Source organism: Melospiza melodia, chromosome 8 (assembly GCF_035770615.1).
Source record: "Melospiza melodia melodia isolate bMelMel2 chromosome 8, bMelMel2.pri, whole genome shotgun sequence".
NCBI lineage: Eukaryota > Metazoa > Chordata > Aves > Passeriformes > Passerellidae > Melospiza > Melospiza melodia.
In genome coordinates, this window is record NC_086201.1 from 19337153 (window position 1) to 19358044 (window position 20892).

The window sequence follows — 20892 nt, forward strand, 5'->3', positions numbered from 1 at the left end:
GCTGCCCGCGTGCGGCGCCGCAGCCAATCCCGGGCGCCGCGGGGGCGCGAGACTCCACCCACCCTCCCCCCCCCCCCCCCCACGCCGTTGCCAGGGCGGCGCGCGGACTCGTCGGGGCGAGTGGCGGCCATGAGCGGGGTGCTGGACGTGCTGTGGGAGGACAGGGATGTCCGCTTCGACATCTCCCCGCAGTGAGTGTCCGTGTCCCGGCCCCGCCCTGCCCTCACAGCGCCGCTCTCGGGCCCGCCCGGCGCCGACCGGCGGCTGGCTGAGCGCTGCCTCCGCGGCTGAGGCCGACCGCTGGTGTGGGCGCGGTGCACGGCGGGAGCGCCCCAGCGTGTGCCGGGAGCGCCCCGGTGTGGCGGCCGCGGGGCAACGGCGGCTTCACCTGGCCGGGCGGGCCGGGGCGGTCAGTGCTTGCTGGGTGGGGTCCATGCACCGTTTCCAATCTATAAAAAGAAAATAAAACAAATCAAAAGATTGGACACTGGAGGCCTGAGGGAAGGGGGTATACTTTTCCCAGCTGAGCTTTTTTAGCACTGAGAAGTGCAACCAAGCTGAAGGCGTGTGTCTGCGGGGACGGTGGCACTCATGGTTAGCCGGGCTTGGCAAACGGGGCGGCGGCTGGGCAGTATTTCGCGAAAGTCGTGTCTTAATAATACATTTTGTTTCTGTCATGCCATACATGGAGAGTTTTGGCCGCTTTTGACAATACGACTAAAGTACAGCAAAAAATCACACTGCATTGGTTGTTACGTAATTAAGTGGTTAGATCACTTAAATAAAGCAAAATAATAATACAAACAAATAAATAGAAGACCTCACAAAAAAAAGCCAAAAGCCAAACAAACAAAAAGTCAAACCGCACCCTTTGTGGAAAATTTAGCAGAGCATTTCACATATCCTTATACATCTGATATTTCTTTTGCTGGAATCTCTTCTTTCCTGAGCCTAGCTCCACTGCTTATGACCCGAATCTACATCAAGAGGCAATAAACTCAGTCCCCTAAAAATTACGTAAATGCAAGTGGGGGTTTTTTTTTGCTTTTTCCTCCATTTCCACACACTTTGTCCTTATTTTGGGGTATAGTTTTCATGGTCACACTTGCTACATAATTATTTATTTATTTACTGTTATAAGGTAATCATAAAGATATTAATATTTTTCATCTGTGAATGTAGTGATAATTTCAGATATGTAAAGTTGATTTGTGTGCATGTGTGTATTTTTCATTGCATTATGTACTGAGCAGAAAATAGAGGAAAGCAAAACAGAGAAATAAAAATGGCCTTATTTTTGGAAAATAAGTTATTTTTCCTTTTTTTTAGACAAATGAAAATGAGACCTGGAGAGGTCCTTATAGACTGCTTAGAGTCTGTTGAAGATACCAAAGGAAACAACGGAGACAGAGGTAACTGCATAGTCAGGCAAATTGTAAACTTTCTACACTTTAACCTGTGTAGGTTTATGAAAGCCCTGGCAGGTTCCCCTTGAACTCTGTATCAGTGCTCTGTTGCACAGAAGAGATCCTGCCTATTTCTCAGATCTGCCTTGGAATGTTTTTTTAAAGTTGTAGGAAGGTGATTCTTGTCTCAGAATTTGCTTAGAATTGAAAGCCTTGTAGGAACAATCCATTTATAAACAGTGTGGTGCTGTTCTGCTGTAATCCTCTTTAATGCTTAGCTTGTCCCACCCTGTTTTTAACTGAATCTGAAGTAAGGAATTAACTTACTGAAGTAAGGAATACATAGTGGGCAGGGGCTGAAGCTGCCAGCATGCTGAGATGCCCCTTCAAGGGGGCTGGATGTGCTGCTCTCCAGGGTCCAGAATGGAATAAATTTGCATATGGCAAAGGGGTGAGGTTTTTCATGAACACTGCTGTGACAGTTAACTCACTGCCTTCCCCTTCTCCTCCACAGAGCAGTTCTGCACTAATTGTGTCTACATTTTTGCTATAAGCATCTGGATTGGAATCAATAACTGCTCTTGGTTTGATTTTGAGGCATGCTGGTATATATTCGAAATTGTTTAATTTGTTCCTTGTTGGATTTTCTCTGCTAGCATTTTAAGCTTTTAAGTATTTAGTGGTTTAGTGATTTTTCCGGTGGAGTGTCCTGTGCTTTCTTCTTTTTCCCATCAAGGAGAAGGAATATCCTGTTGTTTCAGAACATTTTATTTAATGGAATTTATTTAGATTAAAAATAGCTACACTCTTTGTCTCCAGGCAAGCTGCTTGTGACAAATTTGCGGATCATTTGGCGCTCACTATCATTGCCCAGAGTCAACCTCTGTAAGTATTACCTTCTGTTTCCTCTGTGGTGCCTTGCTGTTCCTTCACCAAGTATTGATTTCAGTACGGAATGCTGAAGTATAGCTGTGTTGCTCTGGAAAGTCTGAAATAAACTGTTACTAACGAATCTCTTTATAATATTGGAAGTGACATGGTAATTCATAGCAAAATAGTAATATTCAATATGCTATGTTAATTTCTCAGAAAAGAAGTTGAAGAGTTTTTCAGACATGTTTTTCATTTGGCTGATGTGGGATTCATGTGGATTTTTAGAAAAAAAGTTTGAGCTTCATTATACATTGCTTTACTTGTAGCTCTTGTTGCCACCTGCTTATTCACATTCTGCACTTCTCTATTTATTCCCCTCAATTACCTTCCTTTCCAGTTTTAGTATTGTAAACTCTGGATAAGTTTCTCATTTTAACTGTATGAGTTAAAACTGTACGAGCAGTGAGAGTTTTGCTTATATTTAATTTAAAGTGCTGAAACAGGGGCAGGATTAGCAGTTCCTTTGTGCACAAATTATTTCCAGTGTTCAGTGTGCAATCCCCTTCTGTGGAAATATTTCTTGGATTGGATAGTACACTGAGCAGCCAGAATTGGTCCTGATTTGAAAAGAGCTTGACCAAAGAACCTTCCAAGATCCTTTCTAGCTTAAATTAGTCTTCAGGGTTGTGATGAGGACCCAGATATTAACCACAAAGTGTAATTCTCACACATAGCATCCAAAGCTGCACTAAAAAATTCAGTAATATACTTTGTAATTTTGACTGTTATTTTTCTTGTTCTCAAAACAATGTATTTTTCTCCCTTGACTTTTAAGCTGTCGGTTACAACTGCGTTATAAATATAACTACAAGAACTGCCAACTCAGTAAGTTCCAAAAAATACTTTTAAAAATCATAAAAGAAGCTGTAACTAGTTGTTTATGTTTACTGCACTGTATCAACAGTAATCTGAAAGTTTACTTGCAAGAACAGCAAAGAATAGTAATGAAAGTTTTGTTTTAAAAGTGGAGAGCTCTCAAATACATAGCCTGAATGGAATTGCATGCAACTGTGAAGCTGTTTGTTTGACCTGCCACAAAGAACTAGCAGGAAGATGATGTAGATTTCCTGGGCAACCGTATGATAACAGAACCAAAAATACAGTTTCAGTCATGATACTGGAAATGTAGAGCAGGCAGGCTGCATTAGTTTTACTGTTGAGGAACTGCTAGTTGGTCAAAAAGAAAAATAAGTTCAGTTGAAGACAGCAGTAGATTAATGGTAGAATCAGGGTTACACATCCATAAACACTGTCTAAAACAATAACTTAGACAACATCTGAAGATTATTTATTATTTGTACAATCAAGGTACTGTATTGCCAAAATGTAAAATTTTGTTTTTTCCTTACAGAAATTACGAGGGCAGACAGAAGCTCTGTATATATTGACTAAATGTAACAATACTCGCTTTGAGTTCATATTTACCAATGTTGTTCCTGGAAGTCCCAGACTTTTCACTTCAGTTATTGCTGTGCACAGGTAGTGTACTTAAAATAGTGTTTGATCAAGGCCTCAAATATGGGGGATTACAACTGCTGATAGACACAATATATGACTGTCCATGTTCAACATGCAGAAAACTTTCCCTAAAGAGAACAATCTCTGGAAGGAAGGAGGACTGTGATCACAAATTTTAGTAGATAGCTGCACATAATGAAAATTAATGTGTATTTCACTAGTTATTGATCACAATTTATACACTTTGTGTGTATCAACTATCTGAACAAATAAGAGTATAATGGAGCTAATTTGAGTGTGCATTTTCTAGCTATAATTTCTGTCTGCAATAATTTCCTGTAATTTCAGACCATGTAAAGGAAATGAAAAGTTAAATCCTGGTCCGAACTCTTCACTGACTACAAAACACTGTATGCTTCCCATTTAAAGACAAGTCATCTGAATGAATGTGTGCAGAATATATTGCCATGGGTGTCTATTTAAGAGCTGTGGAATACTGACATATGTATTGGATGTTTGTGATTTAACTGGCACTGAAAAATAAAGGATTGTTATTGTCCATGCTGTGTGTACCATGGGACCCAGAGAACTTATGCTTTGTAGTAGAGGCTGGGTGATGACTATCTTAAGGAAAAGGAAAAAATAGTATAGACATGAACACTACAGGAGATCAGAAGGTTGTCAAAAACCTGCCTTAAGTTTAAACATAATTTCATTAAGGAAAGCTGGAATATACTTAATTGTGTTGAAAAATTTGTAATAATATTCTCAGTTTTGTGCAATGTGGTGATAAGAAAAGCTGAAAATATACATGTCATATCTGTACTGAAACAAAAGGTAAAGATAGTATAGTAGAAAAACAGAACTATGTATAAACTAATACATATTTTATATTTTTTGCAGAGCTTATGAAACTTCCAAAATGTATCGTGATCTGAAGCTGAGAAGTGCATTGATTCAAAACAAGCAACTGAGATTGTTACCACAAGAACAAATCTATGATAAAGTCAATGGAGTTTGGAATTTATCAAGTGACCAGGTATAGTAAAGAATCAGAATATGTTGACTACAGAAAAGTTAAAATGTTTCAGCTTTTGTCTAGCAATTGTACTCCTGTAGTTTTGTAACCTCCAAGGAATTACCCTTAATGCTGTTCATCAGCTGATGCATGCAGAGAAACTGATCCCATATATTTGCTACTCACTACAACAAAATCTCCTTTTGGTAACCTGAAGTCTGCATGACCTGGCTAATATGCAAGGGACTAGATCTACAATTTTTGTTAAAAAGATATATTTAGGAGTCTAAAGCTCTGTATGATACTGAAAGAAAATCATGTTTCTGAAGTGTTCTGCTGAATATTTGTATATTTATATGCAGCTTTGACTAAGCAGTAGTAAGATTATGTTGTCTTTTGATTATTGAAATTTGAAAATACTGGCAGGGATTCCATGTCTTAAAAAAATGAAAAACTTTAGGATAAAAATAGAAAGCATTTATTATTTTATAGGGCACTAGTTCCAAGCATTTCCCAGAGCAGTGAAACAAAACAGGAGCTGATATTTCTGTCTGTGCAATTTTAGTCCAGAATAGAAATATGATCCACTCTGACAAGCTAAAAAGTTCTTTCCTCTACATTCCCTTGGCACACGTCTCCTTGATTACCTAAGTTTAACCCACATGCCTTTATACTTACGCTTTCTGCCAATTCCAGATCTGTACAGTTAATAACACTCAGATGCTTCATGTATTCATTCCCATGAGCTTGGCTGGGCTCATGACTTGATCCAGCTTTGCTGCAGTAGTAGGTGCTCACAGCTATTTTCCTTACTCAGATTCACATAGCCTTTAAAGATCCTCTTCCCTTGCAATCAATAGAAACATTTCAACTGGGTTTGGGAGGAAAGAATCGGGCTTTTAGTGAATAAAATATGAAGCTGTATCTTGCTTATATGTAAATGGATAGCAGTAATCATCATGTTTGGGGGAGAAAGCTCTGTCCTTAAAGCAATCCTAACATAACTTTTCTTTAATAGGGAAATTTGGGAACATTTTTTATTACTAATGTGAGAATAGTTTGGCATGCAAATATGAATGACAGCTTTAATGTCAGCATACCATATCTACAAATTGTAAGTATCTTACAACAACCATTTTCAAAATGAAACAGCATATATTCAAGTCTTTGGTTAAAACTCCCAGGTTACCAAAATTTTATTTCATATCTCTCATTCAGAGAGGAACTTAGTTTTTCCAGCATCAGCCACAGGGTATATTTTCTTTTCTGTCCAGATTAGTTGGAGGATTTCCTGGGCAGGTACAGGTGGTGAAAATGGCTTGTATTTCGAACTTTTTAATATTTACTCTGATGCTTCATGCCACATACACTGGGATTCATGATCTGTGAACTTGATGTTTAGAAATTTACTGTTACCACTGTTACCATTTCTAATAAAACACTTTTCCCTGAGGTTTCAGGGGTTCAGATTTGTAATGGTAAATGGGAGGGAATGCTGGTAGCCAAGCTTCCAGAGCCAGTAATTGTAATTATTACACTGTAAAAAAGAAACTGAAATGAGATTTTTACCCAGTAATTACAAAGTTTTTAACAGCGTTATACCTCTTTTTCATTAGCGTTCAATAAAAATGAGAGACTCAAAGTTTGGCTTGGCTCTTGTGATAGAGAGTTCTCAGCAGGTAAGAAGCTTTAATATCCTTTTTCTATTGATTACATTTTTATTATACATATATACAGTATTTCTTTAATTTTGAGATGTCATGGGTCTACTTTTAAGTTACATAGAGCATTTCTTCTGTGTGGCCTTTTGAAAACTAAGAAAGTTCTGTGCACTGCTTTAAGTGTATGTTATGGTCAATATGGTTATTGGGAGTTACAGTTTCTCTAAGCAAAGCCACAATAGGCCAGCATAACTAGCTTATAACTGTCAAATACACTGTCTTCTGACAGATTATCTTTGGGATCTAATTAATTCTCTACTTAATTAAGACCACTCTTTTAAATCTTTTTCATTATTTCTGTGTATCTGAAAGGTTCTTTAATAACAGCATCAGGACCTAAGAGACTCAGCATTTGCTGAATAGCTGGGAATAAATCATTAATATCACTTCTGAATTTGTCCCACCCTTGTTTGCTTGTGGTTTTCTGTATAAGGAGTTTGTTCCCCTTTTATATAACGGGCTAATGGTTAAAAGTTTATTTACCTCATAGAGAAGCATTGTCATTGTGTTATTTCACCCGTGATTCAATTTTCTCAGCATGCTGAAAATTTCTGTCATTTAACTGGAAATCACTATCAAGGAGAAAAAATTGTTTAAAAAGTAAGACTAATAAACAGATGTTGTCTTTTTTCTCTGTTATGTAGAGTGGAGGATATGTACTTGGTTTTAAAATAGACCCTGTAGAGAAACTACAGGAGGCAGTGAAAGAAATAAATTCGCTTCACAAAGTTTATTCAGCTAATCCTATATTTGGAGTGGATTATGAAATGGAAGAAAAGGTACTCCATTTATTTATTGTAAAATGCATACAATACTGTGTTAACAATTATAAAAATATATTAAATATATTAGATACGTGAATTTACTTACTACAATATTACAATTTGCAGCCTCAACCCCTTGAAGACCTAACAGTGGAGCAGGTTCCAGATGATGTGGAAATAGAAGCTGATGAACATACAGATGCTTTTGTGGTAAGGGGCTCCACAAAAAACCCAGAAAAATAGAATCATTCTTGTTTGGTTATTCAGATTTAAGCAATGTACAGCTGTAATCCTCTGTTAAAGATAAGTGCAACTGTACTTTCTATATTTAAAACACATCTACATGCCTTTTATTAAACATCCTGATTATTACAGGAATTTATTCTGTATATGAATTCTTAATTAATTCTTGATATATATTCTTAATATGAATAATATTTGAATAGTTTGTTCTTTAAGAACAAGCTATTATTCAAATATTATTCAAAAGAAATATTAGTAGATATTCAAAAGAATTGTTGTTTGTAGTTCCTCAACACATTAAAATCGGGAATGGCTTGAAAATCAGCAGTACAATATAATCAGATACATTATATTGAAACAATAATTCACCTTCTCTTAAAGCAGATGGTGATATCTGTATGCTCAACATTCATCTAAGATTCAAACTTGGAATATTTTTAGAAAGGCAGCAATAATTTTACATTATTATGTCTCCCAGTATTTTGGGAAAATTTAGTTTAAAATGCATTAGGTTGCTTGATTGACCTTCTTTCAAAAAATTTCCAAAGCTGATGTGCAACCCAGTAACACTTGGTTTCATGATTGACTGCAAGGGTAGATGGCACATGTTTTCAAGTGTTAGCCTTGATGCATTGACCAGTCTCTGAAATTTGATAAATTAACAGGCCTAGCATGAGTGTTATTTCCACTCCTTTTAATTTTGCAGCCTTTTGCTAACACAGATAGGCTCTTGTTTTTTCCTTTCCCTCTTTCCTAGCTTTTTGGCTTACTTTTTTTCATTTTTGCATATTTTTATTCAATCTTCAGCATAGTTGAAGACATACCTTCTCATTTGCTTTGTTGGTGCCTTTATCACCTGAACTAAATAACTGTGCTTTGTATATTCTCAAACAAAAACTGGAAGCTGAAAATGGTTAGAAGTTTGTTGCTGTAGAGACTCAGGTTGCCCAGGACCCAAGGAGCAGCTACACACCAATATTCTACAATACTTGATGCCACAGGAATGTGCTTTCTTTGCTGCCCCTCACCTGTCCACAGGGGCAGCTGAAGCAAGACTGGGCTCATTTTTGGAAATAACATCTAGAACCTGCAGGTCCAGAGATTTCTAGAGTGTGGATATTTTTGGAGATCTGATATCCCTAAAAGTTTGAGCCTTAATTTCCACCCACACAGAATAAGAAAGATGGTATCTCTTTCCCATGTCTCTGTTTATGGAGTTGTTCTATTACTCTATGTTCTTTTCTTAGATTGAGTATAATGTCAACTGAACTTTGATATTATACATCTTAAGCTAGTTTTTGATGTTGAATAGTAAAAGCTGCTGCACATGAGGCAAAAAAATACCAGGATGCTGTCAGTTTGTCTTCATATTAATATTCCCTATTAAGTGTTTGTCAGTGTAACAAATGTAATACAAAAATGTTGCCATAAGTCTTTCTTTATTATGATGGAAATTTCAAAGGTAATGAAAAATACCATAATGTAGTGGTATCTAGTCTATAATCCAAAACAGAAAATCTTGTTAGAAGCCTTTTGTAAATTATTTTAACATAGAAGTAAAACCCATGTAGACTGGATTCTTGTGGAAGACCTACTCAATACAGTTTTGAACCCAAGGAATTATTAGCAGATGTGGTTTTTAGACTCTTGTTTTCACAGTTCTTTTTTGTTTTCCTTTGCAGGCTTACTTTGCTGATGAAAACAAGGTAAGGAGATACTTCTTCATACTATCAAATTGCTGTTGATAAAATGGGATAATGAAATTAAAAAGTGCTTTCTGCTTTATTTTATTTTCTCTCATATGTCATGTATTCAAAAAGCAACATGACCGGGAGCCTGTGTTTTCAGAAGAACTGGGACTTGCAATAGAGAAGCTGAAGGATGGATTCACACTCCAGGGACTCTGGGAAGTAATGACCTGATTTAGATTGGCACGTTTGTTTCTTAAGCAGGGAGAAACTCTGTTCTTGCTGGATTTAGATCTGTAGACGATAATTTAGAAATATCGGAGTAGCAGAGAAAGAACATGCCAAAGTTAAAGAGCAGGTAAATATTATATAATAGGCCCTCAGGCTATGTCATAAAAGAAAGGTTACTCAAAAACCTTGTATGCTTAAGAGGTGTGCATTTCCTGTGTTGCCTGTGTAAGCAGTGGGAGGAGAGCCCCTCTGAGGCTGCTGCGGGAAGCGCTGCCCCCTGCAGGCCCCTCGGTCCCGCTGCACGGACCTGCACATTCCCTCTGCCAGGGGGGGAACGCCTGGGGGTCCCTCCACACCACCTCCAAATGGCGTGGCAGTGCCATTGACACACTTGGAACCTCTGCTGTTTTCAGCATTGCCCTCTGTCTCCCTCCCCTGACAGTGCAAATTCGGCCATGCTGTTTCAGATACCATTTTATGGCAGGTAGCGACCATTTTTTTTATAACTTCATGGCTTCTGTGTTTATGTGTTGCCCTTTGGCTGCCAGGACCAGGCACTGCTTGCCTTTTTACACAACACTATGTCAGAAAAAGAAGCCTCCTCTTTTTCTGAACGTGGAGACCACTGCCTGAGACAGGGCAGGGTGAGGTATGCAGTTTGATGCTCAATTTCAAGTATTCATGTATTTATACAGAGTGATGTACTTTCCCATAATGATTGTTTGAATTACATTTCCATAACTTGTTAAATGATTTGCAACACAGAAATACCATTGTACAGGGAACATTTTGTACGTAGGCATATTGGCTGTGTTATTGTTAGCTTTAAGCAAAAGCAATTCTGTTCCAAATAATAGCTTTCATATCTCATAGTTTTGCTAAATGTTCAGCATGTATTATTCCAAGTTTTAATTGTAATCCAGAGATCCTCATACAGTTGTTGTTTGTATGTTTGTTTGTTTTTGCCAGAGCACTTTTTAAAGCAATGATGTAGAAAACAGGGCACATGCAAATAGCTTCTGTGAGTCATTAGACCTTTTATGATGTTATGTGTTAATGAGTCATTTATTGTTTAAAGGAAGACACAGCTGTTACGTTTTCTAGTGAGATAAAACCTCTGTGCTGTTTTCTATAAATGGAAGAAGTCAAATGAGCTGTCGTCTCAGCTGTTGTTTCAGCAGCTGACTGTTAAAGTAACTGTGGTGCGAATGTAATACTGGTGTTTGTAGAAAATCTTTCAAAGTATATACTTTAATGAAATACAGCCTATATTGAAAAGCAGTCATTACTTCAATAAACTTTGATATTATTATATATTGTTGTAAATCTTGCATTCAAGTAGTTGTATTTTGATCCCGTTTCCATTACGTTCAAAGAACATTTTAACATATGGGTGGAGACTTCAATTTGAATTATTTTGGAAAGCAAAACTTTACCTGAAATAACACATATTTTATGTCTAAACAGTAGTGTTTGGTTTAAAACCAAATGGATATTAAAAAGCAGCCAAAAATTTCAAAGCCTTAATCTCTGAAGAAATTGTATATGTGATATGGTTGTGTATAAAAATAATCTTAGAACAAGAGCGATCAATACAAAGTTATAGAGTTTTTTTAGTATCTTTATGACTGCAGCTATGAGCTGTATTAAGCAACTCTGAAAAAGTGAGCAGTAGTTAAATCTGACTACTCGATTAATAATATTTCTATTTCAGAATACTTAGTAACATATATCTGTGCAGTCTTGCTCATAGCTGTCTCACTGAGGGTCAGATTCTGCTGTCCTTACTCATGTCAAATAATTTATTACATTGCACATAATCTTACTGATTCAATGTGGAGAATGATGGCAAAACCTGACCATAGTGACTAAGAGCAACAGTTGCTTCTTTCAGTCTTTGACAGCTGCAAGAGCAACTCTGTTTTTCCAAACGGTCCATCCCAAATTCCGACCTGTAAGAGTATGTACCTATATTTAGCTAGTGAGATTAAATTGCAGAGGCTTCAAGCAGGGCAAAAAGCACATTGGTCTGCCTTTTTTACAGACAAACCCTTGGGCAGACAACAGCTAAAGCTTTCTACTCCCTCCCCTTTCCCAAGTGTTTGCGAAATGGATTCCCAAAGGGAACTCACTGAAGAGCTCAGACTTTACCAATCCACCCTCCTTCAGGATGGCCTCAAAGAACTCCTTGAAGAGAAAAAGTTTGTAGATTGCTCTCTAAAAGCTGGTGACAGAAGCCTGCCTTGCCACAGATTGATTCTGTCGGCATGTAGCCCTTATTTTCGTGAGTATTTCTTATCTGAGCAAAATGAAGAGAAAAAGAAGGAAGTAGTTCTAGATAATGTTGACCCCAACATCCTGGATATGATTGTCAAATACCTTTATTCAGCAAGTATTGATCTTAATGATTCTAATGTGCAAGATATTTTTGCTTTGGCCAGCCGCTTCCAGATCCCTTCTGTATTCACTGTGTGTGTGTCCTACCTTCAGAAGAGGCTTGCTGTTGGTAACTGTCTGGCCATCCTTCGGTTAGGTGTTCTGCTTGACTGCCCCAGACTTGCATTTTCTGCCCGTGATTTTATTTCAGATCATTTTGTGCAGATCTGCAAAGAAGAGGACTTCATGCAGCTTGCCCCTCATGAACTTATCTCAGTTATTTCACCTGACAGTTTAAACGTAGAGAAGGAAGAACTGGTATTTGAAGCAGTAATGAGATGGGTCCGAACAGACAAGGAGAACAGAGTAAAGAGCCTGGGGGAAATTTTTGACTGCATACGTTTTCGTCTAATGCCAGAAAAATATTTCAAAGAACAGGTTGAGAAGGATGATATAATTAAAAGCAACTCAGACCTTCAGAAAAAAGTTAAGATTATTAAGGATGCTTTTGCTGGAAAACTGCCTGACTCTAGCAAAAGCACAGAGAAGTCAACCAAAGGGGAGGTGAATGGCGATGTAGGAGATGAAGATTTACTGCCTGGCTACCTAAATGACCTTCCCAGGCATGGCATGTTCGTCAAAGACCTGATTCTTCTGGTTAATGACACTGCTGCAGTAGCTTATGATCCTCTTGAAAATGAATGTTACCTGGCAGCTCTTGCAGAACAGATTCCCAGAAATCATTCCAGTATAGTCACCAAACAAAATCAGGTCTATATTGTTGGAGGACTCTATGTAGAAGAGGAGAACAAGGATCAGCCTTTCCAGTCATACTTCTTCCAGGTACAAGCTTTATATTTGTGGGTATAATAATAGGTGCTTATGAGGGTTACTGAAAAGTGTTCTGAGTGTCTTTGTATGGTGATGGAGAGAAGTATCTAGAGAGAGTTATTTTTGTCTCAGAGACAGAAATGAAACTGAGGGCCTTGCATCTTCTTTTTAAAGATTAACTGCTGGTGAGATCTCAGAAAATATTAAAAAGATTAGTATATTCTGTCTAGGTACTGCTTTTCATTAAGGCTCAGATTTTTCATTGTACAGATGTCTAAATTTAAGTCTAATAATACTTTTGTAAAATACTCTGTGTATTTTTGTTAACTCTGATGAAAGTTGGAGTACTTTAGCTGGTTTAGATTTGATGTCTTTCTTTTTTGCGTCTGAAACACTTTCATGACAGCAGTAATGTGTGTATTTTAAGTGCAATTTCTGCTACTACTAAAATTTCAGAAGTCCTTTTTGTCATATCTACATTTGAAAGCCTAAGGGCCATATAAATATGTAATTTAGAGGCAGAAGGTTTTTTCCTTGGCAAACTGTCAGTGTCAGTACACTAAATACCATGTTTCAACCGAATGTAATTGTGTATCTTTGTAAATCTATAATACAAGGCTGATTAGTGCTAACTCTAACTCCACAATATATTTCAGGAAAATTAGCAAAAATGCAGTTTGCCATGCTTATACCATAAACTTAGTCTGTTGTGTTTTTAGCTACATGCTTTGGTGTATATTTAAACTATTTTGTGCTGAATTATGCAATATGCTGCTGGCTACGTCCTCTCTTTAGGCACACTGGCCTAAAAGAGTAAAAGTAAGTCCTGTTTAAATATGAAATAAAGCACAGTAATAAGCAGTGATAAAATTTTGAAGCCTTCAGATATTAAAAAATGCAAATATTGTTTATAGGAGTATGGCTCACTCAGTTCACACAATAAAAGACTTGGTTTCAGACATTTGTTACATGCATGAGAGGGAAGTCTTAGTTTGTAGGGGAGGGACTAACACTGTTTCATTTCCTTATGTAGGTGTAAAACACTAATCACCGAAGGGAAAAACTTGTTACAAAAATATTCTTCCAATAGAAATAACACGTTGATGAAGTAATGTGTATTTAGTCCAGAACTGAATAAGTCTCAGGCTACTAGAAAGGGACCTCTGAGAAACTAAACCTCAAGACCTATACTAAAAATAGATGGAGTTTTCAAAATTCTACTTTAAATGTCGACATCCATTTCTTGAAATCATCTTTGTTTGCTTGTCATCTTTAAGCTTGCTTACTGCTGCTATTCCCTAAAGTTACAGTACTTGTCTGCATTACCCATGTGATTGTTCTTCTCTCCAAAATATTAATACAGTGCCAAACCAATTCTCACTTGCTGATCTTCCTTTTTCCACCAATGAAGCATTGCATTTGGTAGCTTGCAACCTGGGAGAAAACAGGGCTGCCACTGGCTCGAAAATGCATGACAAGGTGATGCCCTATCAGCAGTAAATATGTCATCTTGAAGACGTAGGGAGTAAGCTGTGATCTCTGTGATCTTCTCATTCCCCTACCCAGATCCAGCTACTGGGCAAATCCATGTCCACAAACTACATTTCACTGTTGCAATAAAACTTTCTGTCCAACAGGAGTGGTCTGTCAAATTCAGGAGATGCACTTAGCATGGAAACCTTGACTGTGGAACGTACTCCTGGAAGAAGAATGTCACCAAGCTAAATTCTGAACTTTATTTTGACTGAACTTTCTTTTACTTTCTATCAAATGCCTTTACACCCACACAAACTCTTATCTTACCCTCCCTTCCTATACCAATGTCCAGCAAATCTATAACAGTAGGTCTGAAAAAATAGTTCTTTTTCAATGTTAGAGGTAATTCAGGTTCAATCACAAGTTCTCAGATCAAAACAAAAAATAAGCACCACAGTTCTAGGAAAATCCTGGTTTATTTTGCCATCTGTCCTCCTGCTGCTGTCTTCTGCTTTTCCTTAGGTGTTTTCAGTATACTGGATGTTAATTAATTGAGAGAGCCCTGAGAGTAATACAGTAGAAAAGACATTAATATTATTGCTGAGGGAGCTCAGTGTGTTCCTATTTTGCTTAAGAGTGGTTTTTGCATCTTCAGAGATCTCACAAACTCTTGAGGGTATTTGTGATGGAACACACATCTGTTGCCCTAAGGATTGCAAAAGAAACATCTGTGCCCTTTGCCATGTGATGTCTCCTGATCAGTAAGAACTGTGTAAGGATGTCTGGCACGTCACTGTAGCGATGAGCACAACCAGCTAAACACAGGTGTGCACCTGCAGGAGTGGCTGCTCCCTCGGGCAGGAAGATCATGTTTCTTTCCAACATGATAGGGAACCGAGAGTGAGGGACCTTTGTGTAAGGAAGAAGAGCTTAATAAAGAGGCAAGGAAACAGTGAGGGTGAGCAGACACAAAGAGAGTTGTATGGCATTGACTCTGCTAGATCTCAGCACAAATAAGCATGGATGGGTAGGGGACATCATTCATTAGCCGCACTGAGGGAAGGGCAGGTTGTTCAGGCAAGCAGATTTGCTGTTGAGACACTGAGTGCCAATAGATAAATTCTGTGGAACAGTATTCATTGTGTGGATTTTTACTCTTGGCCTTTCCTAACCCTTGCTGTTCTGATGCTCTTTCAGCTGGATAGCATTGCTGGAGAGTGGGTTGCCCTTCCTCCACTGCCGTCAGCCAGGTGTCTCTTCGGGCTGGGAGAGTCAGACAACAAGATCTATGTCATAGCAGGCAAGGACCTTCGCACCGAGGAGTCGCTAGATTCAGTACTGTGCTATGACCCTGTGTATGTGCCAAATTTAATTATGCACTCTGAGGACATATGTAGATGGCTCATTGTTAGTTGAAAAAACCTAACAGTGATCTTCTTGTTCCAGGGCAATGAAATGGGGTGAGATCAAAAAACTGCCCATCAAAGTATATGGCCATGCAACTATCTCAAACAATGGACTGATATATTGTCTTGGTGGAAAAACTGATGACAAGTGAGTTTCTAAGTCTTTTTATGACAATAACATTATCCTCTTAGTCCTTACTAAATAATATGTCTCACACTCAGAAATTAGGTTTTCCCTTTCCTGCATCTCTGGTATAAGGTTGCTAATAGTCTGGCATACATTATGGTATGGAGGATCTATTTTTTGGTGATAAGGTAAATTACATATAAATTGTAATCCAACTTGCAGTTTTAATAACCATACTTATTTCCAAGGCAAATTTTACTTACACTGCAGACAAATTAGTTATACATAGCTATGGGGACCTTCACTGAAAGTACTCTTTCCTTTCAGATAGAAATACCTAGGTGCCCTGGATTTAGAGTCTGTTTTTCCAATTTTCTTGCCTGTGATACCTGTCATACTTTATTGGGTATGACATTAGGAAAATAGAAGTTTTCACTCACACTGAACAGGGGGTGATAATTTTTAAGTGTTTTATCGGAGATATTTAAGATAAAAGTTTCTAATATCCACCAAAACTTCATCATAAACTTTCCTTTACATAACCTTTGGTATATATTCCTCCACAAATCCATCTGGATACAATATGGTGGGAAAGGACGTTGTAGTACAAAAGTACAGTGAAATGGCTGCCTTGTGTAATGTAAACCACATTTGCTTTAGCCCTGTGGATGAGTAATGCTTTGTAGACATTGCAAGGATTAGATACAACAAAGGATTGTCCAGGATAGGAAAGAGGTGGTATAGATAAACCTATACAGTCTACCTCAATTAGATCTACTTGGAACAAGTCAAAAGTTCATTAGAAATGATCACCAATTTTCTTTTTGCTCCCCAGGAAATGCACTAATAGATTATTTGTGTACAATCCCAAGAAAGGAGACTGGAGAGACCTGGCTCCAATGAAAGTGCCTCGCTCGATGTTTGGAACAGCCATCCATAAGGGCAAGATTGTCATTGCAGGTGGTGTCACTGAGGAAGGCCTTACTGCATCTGTTGAAGCTTTTGATCTGACCACCAATAAGTGAGTGCAATATTCAAGCTACTTTAATCAAGTGTTTTATCATCTAGGCTTTTAGGAGCCCTAGGTAAGAGTCTCCAAGCTGTTCAGGTACTTATACTCCCACTGAGACATTTGGTCTGCAGTCACATGTTCAGCAACAACAGCAGCAGCTTACAGAGCAGGTCTGTAGATGTTTTTCCTGCACCTGCACACATTCCAGTTATTATGCTAATGCCATTTTGTATGAAGCATATTACTGAGCAATCAGGGAATCTGTAAGAAGTTGTCCCTGAGAAGAGATGTCTTAACAGTGTAATTGTGTAATTTAAGAGCTACAGAAGGCCCTGAGGGCATGGAGACACCAGAACGTACTGCTGATAGATCTCAGAATTTTTTCGTTTTATTAAACCATGGTCTTGGTACCTGAATTTGTTGCTCAGAGAAGTTTTAGTGCATTCAGTTTACAGTATTTCTTATGTGTTTAACTTGACTTTTTCTTTTGATCCTTAGATGGGAGATAATGCCTGAATTTCCCCAAGAGAGAAGTTCCATTAGTTTAGTCACTTTAAGTGGAGCTTTGTATGCTATTGGAGGCTTTGCAATGATTCAGCTTGAATCTAAAGAATTTGCACCTAGTGAAGTCACTGACATATGGAAGTAAGTTTCATTTTAGTCACTCTTTCCTGGTCAAAGGTCTTGTCTAAAATTGAGGTTTGTAGACGCTGGAGGCTAATGCTATTTTTCTGTTTGACTCTGACAATGATCCATAGCACAAGCTGTAAAGCATTTGTTGACAGATACAAAACTTTGTCAGAAAGTAACAAATAATCATGAGACCTGGATCTAATGACTACTTCCACCTACTAATGATTTGACCAGTCCAAGTCACGATCTTCAGCTTCTTTAGAAGAGTAAATTGCCATCTCTTGGCATTTTTAGCATTGCCAATAAAAACATTCTTTGGTGGCACTGTGATGCAGAAAAGGATGTATATACAGAGGCCTGTACATACTGATATGTTGATGGTCAAATGAGTAATGTTCCAAGAGAATGAGAAGTCCCTATCTCCTGGGGTTTTTTGATCTAATCACAGCAGCAGTGATGAGACATCATATCTGTGCTGCAACTCTCAGTTGCCTGTGTAAATTCAGAAGCTTTAGTTGGGAATAGGAAGGAAAACCCTCCAACTTTATGTGCAAGAATCTGAAGAAATTCAGAAGGGATGCTTAAGGGGGAAGCTTTTTTAAAGCATGACACAGGTCAGCAACAAGCTTTAGGGACCAGGAAAAGAATAGCTTGTGTGCAAGAACATCTTTCTGTTCTGGAGTAGAGGACAAAAGCAGCCTTTCTTGGCACCCTTGAGCACACAGTTGCTACAAGCCTTTGCAACAGGTGCACTATCCTCCTTTTCATATATGTGTGCTGAAGCATCAAACTCAAATTTAAAGAAGCTATTTTCTAACTTCTTTTAAAATGCAGGTATGATGATGAGAAGAAAGAATGGGTTGGCATACTGAAAGAGATCCGATATGCTACTGGAGCCTCCTGCCTGGCCACACGCTTAAACCTCTTCAAGTTATCCAAACTGTAAACAAAATGCTGGAAGATGTGATATGGTGAAGGAGTTCTGACAGGCTCTTCTGGTTTTGTTGCATGAAAATGTCCCCAAATTGTACAGTTTTATAGCAGCATACTAGTCATACTGGGAACTGTTAAATATTTCATTTGTCTGTCCAGTTCTTAAAATACTTTCTAGCTAACCAGCAACCACAGAATTTTTTAAATTTCTAAAGGTGTTTAAATTTCTAAAGGGTTATAATTAATGTTGATTAGATTAAGATTTTGGCAAGAACTCAATTTTCCACCCTGTGAAACAGCAAACAATGTTCATTGTAGAGCAAACAGCAAACAACGCTAGTTCGCCTTCCTTGCACTCAATACAATCCAGTTATTGGTGGTTTGTCCTCCAAACAATGTGCATGAATTACTTGTTAAGTTAAATACAACTAATAGGTAGCTAATTTTATTCTAACTGGCTGTTTGTAAGGCCAGATTTCCCCTTTTAGTAATGTATGTAAATCCTTCACTCTTCAGCGATATCTTGGAAATATTCTCATCCCAGACCTCAAAAAATAATTTAGCTTGGAATTGAAAGGAATGTTTTAAACAAAAGTGGCTTAATATTATGTGGCCTAATAAATGCCAGTTTCAGACAAAACTATACTAGTAGACAGAGGAGAGGGTAGAGAGAGAAGTTCATAAGGTTAGTAGCTCTACTGTTTTACCTACTGTGTTTAGACTTCTGATAACAAGGGTTTTCCACTTTTTTAATGCTTTTATATTTATTTCCAAAGCAAATATTTTATGGAAAGTTTTCTCAGAGATCTGAGGTCAATAGCAAGCATTCATGAAAAAGTCCTAAAAGAGCTATCTTTAGCAAATACCTGTGCCAGGGAGGACTTTTTCATTTACTATAGAGTTGATGCATTTTGATGTTGAAACTTTTAACAATTAAACTTCGTTTTTAAAACTATAAAAGTATCACTTGATGGCGTCCTTTTTTAGTGATTTGCTCATCATCACTATCATACTGACAGGACACAGATCTCTTAGTACAGCCTTTGCCCAAAATAAAGCACTCAGTTTTCTTCTTCTTCAGAGCTTACTTTTTTTGTCGAGTAGCTCTTCAAAGGATTTCTCCATTGCATAAAGAGGCTGTCATCAATCTAAAGGATTTCATAAATTTAAATCTAAATTGGAAAAGAAGGCCACCACACCTGATTGAACAGCAATGCCAGCTCTCACATGACCTTTTGCATTGCCCTCCTATGAGACAGAAGTAAACAAATGCAGAGGCACAGCCATCATATTCATTTCAGTATGTTACCGACCAGTAGTACTTTATCTGGGGGGCATCTTCCCTTTAGTACCCAAATCTGCAGCTATGCTTAGCACCTATGTTTATTGGCTCCAGTTAGATGACTGGTTTACACCCCTCATCTGCTCTAACACTTGCTGATTTAATACAGAAAGAATGAGTGCAAAGAATCAAGAACAACACCTTTTACTGAATTGTTTTTTGGGTTTTTTTTGCTTTTCTTCAATACCCTTTCTGGACCACTCATAACAAGTTTTAATCCTCTTCCCATTGTGCATACTCATAACTTTATCCACACAGAATTTGAAGAAAACTGGCTTGGTACAGTGACTGCTAGAACCCTGAAAAGCAGGGTTCAGCTCAAACATGACCACTCTGACTGATAACTTCAGCCACTGACACTCCAAGGCTGCTGCTTGAAGGCTGTCTGTACAGAAACAGTGTCATGCAAGAGTCTTTGACAGGTAGTCTACCTTCTGAAATACTAACCTATATTTATGATTGTCTTCTCCATTTTATACAAATTATAATGGACACAGAATCTTTCTATGTGCTGTGTCTTCAATGACATTTCCTCAAAGCAGTCATTACATCTTGGAGCCTTTGTCCATTTAATAGCCCTAAGTGTCTAGACTACTAGTTTTGTCAGTTATCCCACAAACATGAGGGCTGCCTCAGGAGGAAAGTACCTTACAGCTTAGATCAGTTCTGTTGGGTTTTCCTGACTTTCCATTCCTGTCCTGACTTGTATTCAGTTAATAAAACATTTTTCTTCTGCTACTGAATAGTAGAAAAAAAGGTGACAGCCAGATGCATAATGGCCAATTCAGATATGCAGTTGCTTATCTCTGCCAGGTTTCAGGTGAAGTGATAAAAGAATGTGTCCTGTTTCTACTACATAAGCAAGAAAACATCTTCTCTTGCACATGTGAGAAAACAGGCACAGCTGGCAGTCTAGGTGATAGCAGCTGTAGGCACAATGTGGCTGCCTCTGGAAATGGGATGATTTGCCAAGCATGACACCCCTGCAGTTACTGCTCTACAATGAACATTCTCCTGGCTATTCCACTTCTTCCTTCTACATCTCAGTGTCTTATACCTCCTGCACAAACCCTGGCTGGATTTTCCAGTATGTTAAGGTGTTCCACAAGGCTCAGCCATTCTTCTGCACACACCAGATCACAGAGTAGGAGAAGCAGCTGGAGGTTCCTCACCACCCAACACTTTTCCCACAGCACCTCTGTTCTGAGAATGGAAACTGAATGGCTCTAAAAGCAGCCTTATTAGAAAATGTGTATTTCAGTTTCTTGGTTTCAGAGTACAGATACTGTTTGAT

At 38.1% G+C, this 20892-nt stretch overlaps 2 protein-coding genes across 2 annotated transcripts; both read left to right on the plus strand.

Annotated features, from left to right (window-relative positions):
* The first annotated feature begins 83 nt into the window (after nt 1-83).
* Nucleotides 84-10788, plus strand: BBS5 (Bardet-Biedl syndrome 5). Its single transcript, XM_063162081.1, has 12 exons — nt 84-191; nt 1330-1412; nt 2226-2291; nt 3115-3164; nt 3691-3818; nt 4701-4836; nt 5834-5929; nt 6432-6494; nt 7181-7315; nt 7427-7510; nt 9226-9249; nt 9364-10788. Exons 1-12 carry the CDS (start codon nt 130-132, stop codon nt 9463-9465), a joined length of 1029 nt encoding a protein of 342 aa, XP_063018151.1. The 5' UTR covers nt 84-129; the 3' UTR covers nt 9466-10788.
* Nucleotides 10789-11466: 678 nt separating this feature from the next.
* Nucleotides 11467-19216, plus strand: KLHL41 (kelch like family member 41). Its single transcript, XM_063162079.1, has 6 exons — nt 11467-12681; nt 15343-15500; nt 15592-15699; nt 16514-16699; nt 17189-17335; nt 18158-19216. Exons 1-6 carry the CDS (start codon nt 11572-11574, stop codon nt 18267-18269), a joined length of 1821 nt encoding a protein of 606 aa, XP_063018149.1. The 5' UTR covers nt 11467-11571; the 3' UTR covers nt 18270-19216.
* Nucleotides 19217-20892: the final 1676 nt, after the last annotated feature.

What these genes read in the sequence shown, in the direction of transcription:
- BBS5 (XM_063162081.1), top strand. Translation starts at nt 130, where the DNA reads ATGAGCGGGGTGCTGGACGTGCTGTGGGAGGACAGGGATGTCCGCTTC. An exon ending in TCAGTTATTGCTGTGCACAG is followed by an intron (nt 3,819 to 4,700) that starts GTAGTGTACTTA and finishes TATTTTTTGCAG; the next exon opens with AGCTTATGAAACTTCCAAAA. An exon ending in AACATACAGATGCTTTTGTG is followed by an intron (nt 7,511 to 9,225) that starts GTAAGGGGCTCC and finishes TTTCCTTTGCAG; the next exon opens with GCTTACTTTGCTGATGAAAA.
- KLHL41 (XM_063162079.1), top strand. Translation starts at nt 11,572, where the DNA reads ATGGATTCCCAAAGGGAACTCACTGAAGAGCTCAGACTTTACCAATCC. An exon ending in GTACTGTGCTATGACCCTGT is followed by an intron (nt 15,501 to 15,591) that starts GTATGTGCCAAA and finishes TTCTTGTTCCAG; the next exon opens with GGCAATGAAATGGGGTGAGA. An exon ending in GGTGGAAAAACTGATGACAA is followed by an intron (nt 15,700 to 16,513) that starts GTGAGTTTCTAA and finishes TTTGCTCCCCAG; the next exon opens with GAAATGCACTAATAGATTAT.